The following is an 8,756-nucleotide window of genomic DNA, read 5'->3' on the forward strand; positions in this document are numbered from 1 at the left end:
TGAATTTTTATTCAAAGGATTTACATGACATTAAAGCACATGGTAAATTGTCTGAACTTACAAAAGAGCAAAAGAGCTGCATGATCTCCTGTGACGGTAACAACACGGCTTCTCTCGGTTCAAACAGAGAAGACCTTCAAAAATAAGCTTCCAATACAACACTTTCCCCTACTACCCCCCCACCCCCCCCCCCACCCCACAAGAAAAAAAAATGCATAAAAGCAAACACATTAACACACACGCACAAAAAAAAACAATTCCACCACTAAATTATGTAATAATAAGACTAGCCTTTAAAATAAAGCCTCAAATTCCCCAGTTGCTTTGGATGCGCTCCAAAACATTTGCTACCTCACAACTAGAAACTACACTTTCTACTCAACAGGTAGTGATTTCTGTGTACATGAGGGTTGGTGCGGACGCCTCCTCCCTCCCTCCCTCTCTTCCTGTCCCTCTGGTAACCTTCACCCCGTGGCGGGGTCAGAGGTCATCAGGCGAGTGTGAGCCCGGTGTGAAGTTGCTGTGGTCAGGCTTGGAGTCAGTCCTCGTCATGAAAACTGGATCTGCTGTACAGTGGGAATCTGGAACACAAAGATGGGGAGGGGAGGGGGGTGTTTTATTTTCTAAATGTGACCTGATCCATCAAAATGAGTCACAGTGACCCAAATTTCAAAGTTGGGATTTTGGTATCAATGGAAAGATTAGAAAATAAGCTTTAAAATGATACCCTAGTCAAAGTCATACATTTAATGGTTTGTGGCCATTTGAATTACGATCTTTCACTCTCTTATCTGTTCCTGTTCATCTGTTCCTGTACCACGTGATTACACACACCCTATACGGTCCCCTGGAAAGCAGGGAATCTCACAATTCAGATGCTTTTTACAGCTCGTCTCTATCATAAACGGTTCAGAAGTTGTCATGTTTTGTTGACGTTTTGTAAAACATGTGCAAGCGTTGTGTCGTTGCTACGTTCGGTTTAGCATTGATGCTACATAGAGGCACCATTCAATGACCGTCGGAAAGCGGAGAATCCCGCGATTCAGATGCAGTTTACAGCTCGTCTCTATCATGAACGGTTCAGAAGATATTTCATGTTTTGCACCGAACAACGCTAATTTTCAGAGGGTTTAAGTTGCAAGTCAACTTTAATCATCATTTTCGTGCCTTTTCTCAATTATCTGGACTGTGAAACGATTGAGATTGTTTTTGAATGTCATTGCTTTGAAATTAGGGTAAAAACATTTTTTTGATTTTCTATGGGTTTTCCATGTTATCAGCTGATTATCTAAAAATAGAACGTTGCGACATCCGACTCATTTTGATAGAACTGGTCACAAATGACCCCAGATCAGTGCAGGGACACATCTGTGAGCTGCTGCTGCTGCTGCTTTACCTGTTGATATGAGGTGGTGTACACCATGACGTTCTGCTGCTGTCCATCTGCTGTGATAATCCCGGCCGGCAGCGGATTTGCTGATGAAGGGAGGAAAATGTGTTCAAATGAGACTCAATTCACAAATCATAAAAAAAATAAAACTATGAATTCTAAAACATTTACCAGAAACTGTTACCAATTCTACTTACTGAAGCTATCGTCTGTCAGATCATCCCCCAGGCCTTCTCCCACCGACACCCCAGGCATCCCCTTCTCCCCCTTCATTGCCTGGAAAAAAAAAAAAGGCACAGGAGAAGCAGGAAGTTATTAGACACCTGAACGCATCGTCATTGTGGGACGAAACAATCGCGTGGTGTCGAGGTGAAGAAAAAGAAAACACAGGAGCCGGTGAGGCGTTTCATAAAAGACATGGAAGCAGGCTTGTTCTCAAAAAACGGTGCCTCACATAAAAGGAATTTAGACAGTCACTCAGTTACCATGGAAACCCTTCGGGCTGAACCAGAGTTGCAGTCAAAGTGACAGATTCGAATACAGAGTTTAATTTTCCCTGAAGGCTCCTCTTCACTGCTGCACACACACACACACACACAAGTCAGTTTATATTTTGAATCAAATGTGTCTCCTTTAGACACACACATACACACACACACACAGAATGTACCGCCAATTTAAAACCTGAGCATGTGTAATTATTCACCCAATTATTCACAAGGATCTACACAGTGTCCCAGTGATTGTTATCGCACTGCAGATAAGATAAAGTCAACACACAAGCTGGACTCGCGGCCGCAGCTTCACACACTTTCTCTTCCTTTAAACATCATTAAATACATTTAAAGGGGAAATAATATCCAGAAATGTTTGAATCAATTTACATATCAAAAGGCAGTGGCTGGCTGGCAGATGGTCTGAGGGTGTTTTAAATCAATTTTCACCACAGGACTGATAGGGAACTGTCATTTCCACAAGAAAATGATTTCATTTCCTGGATATAAAATGGTCGACCTGGCCAGAGTCCCACTGGGCGCGGGAGAGATGTGTGTGTCAAAGGGCTCCAAAATGAGAGCGTTTCCCTCACATACGCCATCAGAGACCATTAGAAAGTGGAATCATCTGCTCATTTAGCAGCATTTAGGAGACCAGAGTGAGATTAGTGAGAGGAAATCTGGTTTATACGGTCACAGTGACATCCACAGCTGAATGGGCAATAAAACTTTGGTGAGTAAAACATATAACAGTGGGTTTGTTACCTTTATTTGTCGGTGCAAGCTATTTTTAGAACGGCGGAGCAGAGCCGTGAGCTGCTCAGAGCTACACTACGAAGGCTAATGGAATTTCTTGGTTTTCCACATCAAACTCATCAAATACACAATCCAACAACTCCAAAACGCTCTGGTGGACAAGTTGTGACCTGCACATTCACCATGCCATGAGATAATAATAGAACATTACGAGACAGAGTCGTTTTCAAGGTAAATACAGAGACTACTTGCTGAAAAACTGTCCCTGAAGGCAACACGCATCAGTGGTTTTGCATGAATTTACCTCGAAAACAACTCTGTCTCGTAGGTCACAACTTGTCCACCAGAGCGTTTTGGAGTTGTTGGATTGTGTATTTGATGAGTTTGATGTGGAAAACCAAGAAATTCCATTAGCCTTCGTAGTGTAACTCTGAGCAGCTCACGGCTCTGCTCCGCCGTTCTAAAAATAGCTTGCACCAACAATTAAAGGTAACAAACCTACTGCTATGACTATAGCGATTAAGGCAATGGGCCAATTTGCCAAAAAATGTTGAACTATCCCTTTAAAACAAGTGTAAACTTATGACACTGCCAGTGTGTAGCCTGTTAGGGTTAGTAGAGCTGATTCCTGTGGAGAAGCTGACAGTCCGGCTGAGTGTCACAGACCAGCTGGACCAGGGTCTAGTGGGCTTAACAAGGGAAAGCTAATTCATTGTTTCCACAACTGGAGGTTTTGCAGTTGCACACACACATGTTCCACACAGCCAACAAACGTGGAATATCCTGTTATAAAACTGTATTTGCTGATGAATAAAATGATGAGATGATCAGCAGCAGGTTATATTATCTGTTCTTGAACAGAGTTTCACAGGAATGGGTGATTCTCACTATCAATAATCATCATCATCCATCAATCATCCATCTGATAACGCTTCTTCTAATCTAAATACAGTCTGATGAGAGCGTGCTGTCTTCCAGATTCACCGATAGATAAGGCGAGCAGTTAAGAGATCATAGTTTCAAGTGATATCAACTCTGCTCCACTGACTGGAAATGGGCCGCCTCATTCAATTACCATCACAAGTGCATATTTCAGGAGGCAGAAATTAGTTCAAATGAACCAAATTTTAATGATGATAATGTTGAAGAACCTCCTCCTTCTTTGAGCGCTAATCTTGCAAATATCTAGAAGCTTCTCACACCTCGAGGTTCTTTCACACAGATTTCAGTTCAGTTAAATTGGACTTATGTCAGGACTCATTATTGGCCAGATGCTCTCCTGCTAAAAGAGCCAAGATCTAACACCTGGAAACACATTTAGCTCTAAAACGCCTCGTTAATCTTCTGATTTCATCATTCCTTTGCCACACTCAATGCATCACAGACATCTTCGTCATGTTTTCCTATGGGCAGGGTCAGGGTTCCTACACATCTGAAATTTCCAAATTCCATACTTTTTCCAGACCCTAATTTCCAGACTTCTCTGTAAAAATGTTTTGAACAATTTGTAACATTTGAGTAAATAGATGTCTATCATGTAAATAAATCATTTGTTTTCATTATTCTGAATTTGAATGCCATTATAACCAAATACTTTCCAGGAGATTGTAGCTAGGTGCTAGCCTGACAATAATTAACCCAAATAACTTCAGATAAGACCAAACCCAGATAAGCATTAAGATAAATATATCTCCATACAATAGTTTTCATTTTCCATACTTTTCCAGACCTGGATATGTATAAAATCAAATTCCATACTTTTCTATACTTGCGTAGGAACCCTGCAGGGTATTATTTGGGCTTGTGATGAACTGGAGGCTCATCTATGAGAGTATTTGTGTCACTCTGAGCGTCTCACCTCTCTGAACTTCTGCAGGTAGAGCTTCAGCGGCTCCACGTACATGTCGAAGCCCAGCGTGGACATGGCGAACAGGATGTCCTCCCCGTTGATGGTCTTCCTCTTCTCCTGGTGGCAGCGCTCGCTCGCCTCCGACGTGATAAAGCTGATGAACTCGCTCACGCACTCCTGCACGCACTCCTTGGCATCTTTCGCAATCTGTGGGAAAAACACACTCTTTTAAAGGCTCAAGTGTTTTGTTTGTTTTTTTTACTTGTGGAGCATCAGACTGGTTGCAGGGCTCAGATTTCCTCTGTCATTCTAAGCATAATTCTTAAAAAAGTAAAATATTCTTAATGAAAGTGTTTGTCTTAAAGGGATAGTTCAACGTTTTGGCAAATTGCCATAATCCCTATAGTTTTAAGAGTAGGTTCGTTACCTTTAATTGCCGGTGCAAGCTACTTTTAGAATGGTGGAGCAGAGCCATGAGCTGCTCAGAGCTACGCTACGGAGACTGATGGAATTTCTTGGTTTCCCTCATCAAATTATCAAATACACAATCCAACAATGCTCTCGTGGACAAGTTGTGACCTGCACATTCACCACGCTATGAGATAATAACGGAACGTTACGAGACAGAGTTGCTTTCGAGGTAAATTCATGCAAAACCGCTGATGCATGTTCATGTCGGGAGTTGTTGGATTGTGTATTTGATAATTTGATGGGGGAAACTAAGAAATCCCATCAGCCTCCGTAGCGTAACTCTGAGCAGCTCGCGGCTCTGTTCCGCCGTTCTAGCTTTCACCGATAATTAAAGGTAACAAACCTACTCCTAAAACTATAGGGATTATCGAAATGGGCCAATTTTCCAAATTGTTGAACCATACCTTTAATAATAATTCTTCTTTTCTATCCTTCACAAACCTTTCCAGTCTGAGGAACAGCATTCTTCATGATGCGAGCCACGTTGGCAATGGGAAGGTAGATGTCCTGCTCCCTGTAGTTCTCCTTGATTCCGCCGTCGTCTTGGTCATTCAGACTCTCGTCTGCATCATCTACAGGAAAAAAAACAAACACAGAGTCAGCAGCTCTTCAACTCCTGGCTGTTCCCAGACCAGCGACGCTCTGTCAGCTACTTACCATCTTGAGACTGGAGCACGTAGTGACTGGAGGCCATGTACTCTCCAGTGATGCCCAGCTGGGACGCGTCGGTGGTTGAGCTGTCTCCGTCCATCTGTGAGACAAACACACATGCACACTGACTTCAGTATACCTGCAGATCCTGAATGTACAAAACAATCATCAAGAATCACTAGGAAGGTTTGACTGGAGAGGTCTATAGCAAGATCTCTCTCTAAAACACACACACAGATACACAATGCAAGCTGTTTAGAGCTAAACAAATGATACAAGGGCGTTTACTCCTTTTCCAGCCAAAGTGGATGTGAATGTTTGCATCTTTAATCAGAGGATGACACTGGTCTGTCAGGGAAAAGATAACTACTTTGCATGTGGTTAAAAAATACTTTCTAGCAGGAACCAGATAAAACATGGCTCACATCATAAACTAGTCTGTTGGCTGGTTTCAATACAACCATAATACCAACGGAGGATGGAAAGCAATGACACTGACATTATCTATTGGTTAAACATGTAATTTAGACTACTGATAAGCTGGGGTGTAATGGGCCAGATGGGTGCACATCTAAGCAATGACTATCATGCACTCCGTCTGGAAGATACAAAGGGTGTGTTTGCTTTTATATGGAGGCGTAGGGGCAGTTGTTTTTATTCTTCAGTAGCTGCAGAAACTTGCACTAAATAGGTCTGGAGACAATAACAATCTTCACACAGAGGCTGCTGACCTCTCAGTGCCATTATTATATCAAGTATGACCAAAGACACAGTCATGTGATGGACAACATGGGGCTTTCCATACTGAACACTATTAAGACTTGGGGATGATCTGTTGACTAGTTACAGGTCAGTGAGGGGTAAGTAGACCCATGTCCACTACATGGCTGCAGGTATCCACATTAAACAACAGCTTTCATTTCCAAAATGCCAAGTGTGCATTTTCCCTTAAGTGTGCATTTTCCCTTTGTTTAGGTACCAAGACAAAGACTCGCTGCTTCACCGGCCTGTTGTAACGCACATTAGTCTTCAATGTAAATGGTTTCCATTTTAAATACTAACCTAAACGTGCACGGACGTGTTTTGATAGGTGAACTCCCGCTTCGTGTTTGGACGGTTACGTGCCTGAATGCGGGCTCTGTCACTTCACTGACACTGCTAGCTGCTGGTGTTAGCGCCATAACGTACACATTATACAGCTGCAACCCGGGAAGGGGGTGGTGGGGGGAGGCCACTTTCTGCTACAAGCGGGCTGCTAAACGCACCGTTGTGTGTTTAGCTACCCTGTGCTAACCGGACTAGCTGATGTCAGGCGCGAGTACGTTCACGTTCAGCTAACTAGCAGCCGGTTCACTGGTGTCCGCCAGGCTGAGTTTAACCAGCCGGACCCGGGGAGAGTGGCTGTCCGGTGGGCCGTTACCTTCTGCAGTTAACCTTTTCACGTACATAGTGTCCCTTGAACAATTTCTCATTGTAAATCCACGGCAGCTGGCGCCTGCACAGACCGCGCCGGCCTGTTCTTTGTCGTACGGAGCGGAGCAAGACGTGGCCGAGGCCGAAATGATAAAGACTTCTTTTTTTTAAGTTTCGCCCGCCGGATACTTCCTGATGAGCAACCCTCATTCACTCAGACAACAAATAAAAAAATCAGACAGAGACGGACATTTCCATTCGAGCTAACGAGAAATCGGTTAGCAATCATTGGCCGGAGCCAGGCACAAACCTGCAATGAAGCCCTGGTTGGTTACCTCCCTGAGACGGCTGTTTGGTTGGACAGAAAATGGCTGCGAAAGGACCAGTCCCAGCGCGGAGCTGCGGCTGCACTGCCGCCTCTGACCGGTAGGGGGCCGCCCCGCGTTCAGGTCGGTTCAGGTACGCAGCACCAGCTCATACACCGCAGTAGCCTCGACCTCTAACGCAACACCGCCAGTTCAAAGAGATGTAATGTGGTTGGTTATTTGAAAGAAGAGTGTATTTTAGGTGTTATTTTAGTATTACAGTCAAAGTTAAGGACAGTTTTAAAGCATTTGTTGACGAGATAATGACAACAAATGTACATATAACATGGTTTCGTTATTCAAAACTATAATAAAATAGAAAACTTTTACGACAACTTGTTAATATGTTTTTACCACCCGTAATAATGCCATAACAGTAACAATGTTGCTACCATATAGCTATTATAAAATAGCTTCTTTTAGTTGAACGTGTTCGTGTGTAATAGCAGGGAGTTTTCATAATTCCCACCTTTTGTAGCAGCATTTGAACTCATCTCTTCAACCCTTTGCCTGAAGCGCCACCAGCAGGTTGCTCTCTCTCTCTCTCTCTCTCTCTCTCTCTCTCTCTCTCTCTCTCTCTCTCTCTCTCTCTCTCTCTCTCTCTCTCTCTCTCTCTCTCTCTCTCTCTCTCTCTCTCTCTCTGTGTGTGTGTGTGTGTTCGTGAAAACCTGTTTTCCTTTCACAATATATAGATATCATATATCATGCGCAGTTTAACACTTGTGTTCCAGGTGTGGGTTTTAGTTGGTTAGGTTTATTTGCTGGGTGCCTGGGGACTGTGTTAAAACCTTATTAACAGGCAGCTGCTGAGTGGACCCGATAATAAAAAGCTTTCACCACCAGATGTCGCCTTGATACCATAAAAAAGAGCAAATTAATGGCAATTTAATGTTAGGCTACTAATTGAATATAATAAAGAAAGAGCCTTTGCTGCCCATTTGAGATAAAATAAAATCCCCTCTATGACTGTCAGACTGTTTATTACTCACATTAGAATTAAATGGTGAGATGAAGATTTTGCACATTTTCAGTAAATCAGAGATTATATTGACCTGAAGTGATGTCTGCCATTTATTTGACTGCATGGATTCCTCACACTGTGTGATTTTCATTGTTCTGTAGTTCTCCACATGCTTTATTGTGAGATCACTGCACTATTTCCTTTTCTTTTGACATCAACAGGCCTACTACATGTGTGTGATTTCTCCTCAGTCTGATTACAGTTATCTTCATTCCCCTCCCTCATCACACTGTTCTGATTGTTCTCCAACAAGAGACAGCCATTATAAAAGAGATGCCTGCAACACTGATGACAGGACACCTGCAGTCATAGACAATGGAAGTTTGTATTTTTCAATAGGCTACCT

The 8,756-nt window shown here is 42.9% G+C and overlaps 1 protein-coding gene across 3 annotated transcripts; it reads right to left on the minus strand.

The window, feature by feature from the left end:
* Positions 1–213: 213 nt before the first annotated feature.
* nfyba (nuclear transcription factor Y, beta a) lies at positions 214–7,498 on the minus strand. Of its 3 annotated transcripts, none has more exons than XM_083999146.1 (7): positions 7,335–7,498; positions 5,618–5,711; positions 5,402–5,532; positions 4,499–4,696; positions 1,588–1,666; positions 1,397–1,476; positions 214–581 (listed from the first exon to the last, which is right to left on the minus strand). In XM_083999146.1, the coding sequence occupies exons 2-7, from the start codon at positions 5,709–5,711 to the stop codon at positions 549–551; spliced, it is 615 nt and encodes a 204-aa protein (XP_083855272.1). In that variant the 5' UTR covers positions 7,335–7,498; the 3' UTR covers positions 214–548. The 3 variants fall into 3 exon arrangements, with proteins under 3 accessions (XP_083855272.1, XP_083855271.1, XP_083855273.1); XM_083999145.1 differs by lacking the exon at positions 7,335–7,498 and adding an exon at positions 7,058–7,311; XM_083999147.1 differs by lacking the exon at positions 7,335–7,498 and adding an exon at positions 7,032–7,145.
* Between the last annotated feature and the right edge of the window lie 1,258 nt (positions 7,499–8,756).

This window comes from Trachurus trachurus, assembly GCF_905171665.1.
Source record: "Trachurus trachurus genome assembly, chromosome: 23".
Taxonomy (NCBI): domain Eukaryota; kingdom Metazoa; phylum Chordata; class Actinopteri; order Carangiformes; family Carangidae; genus Trachurus; species Trachurus trachurus.

Excerpts from the sequence above, each read along its gene's own strand:
- nfyba (XM_083999145.1), bottom strand. The coding sequence starts at position 7,234 with ATGAGGGTTGCTCATCAGGAAGTATCCGGCGGGCGAAACTTAAAAAAA. Across the intron at positions 5,712-7,057 it reads AATTGTTCAAGGGACACTAT|ATGGACGGAGACAGCTCAAC; the intron begins GTACGTGAAAAG and ends TTTGTCTCACAG. Across the intron at positions 5,533-5,617 it reads CGTGCTCCAGTCTCAAGATG|ATGATGCAGACGAGAGTCTG; the intron begins GTAAGTAGCTGA and ends TTTTTCCTGTAG.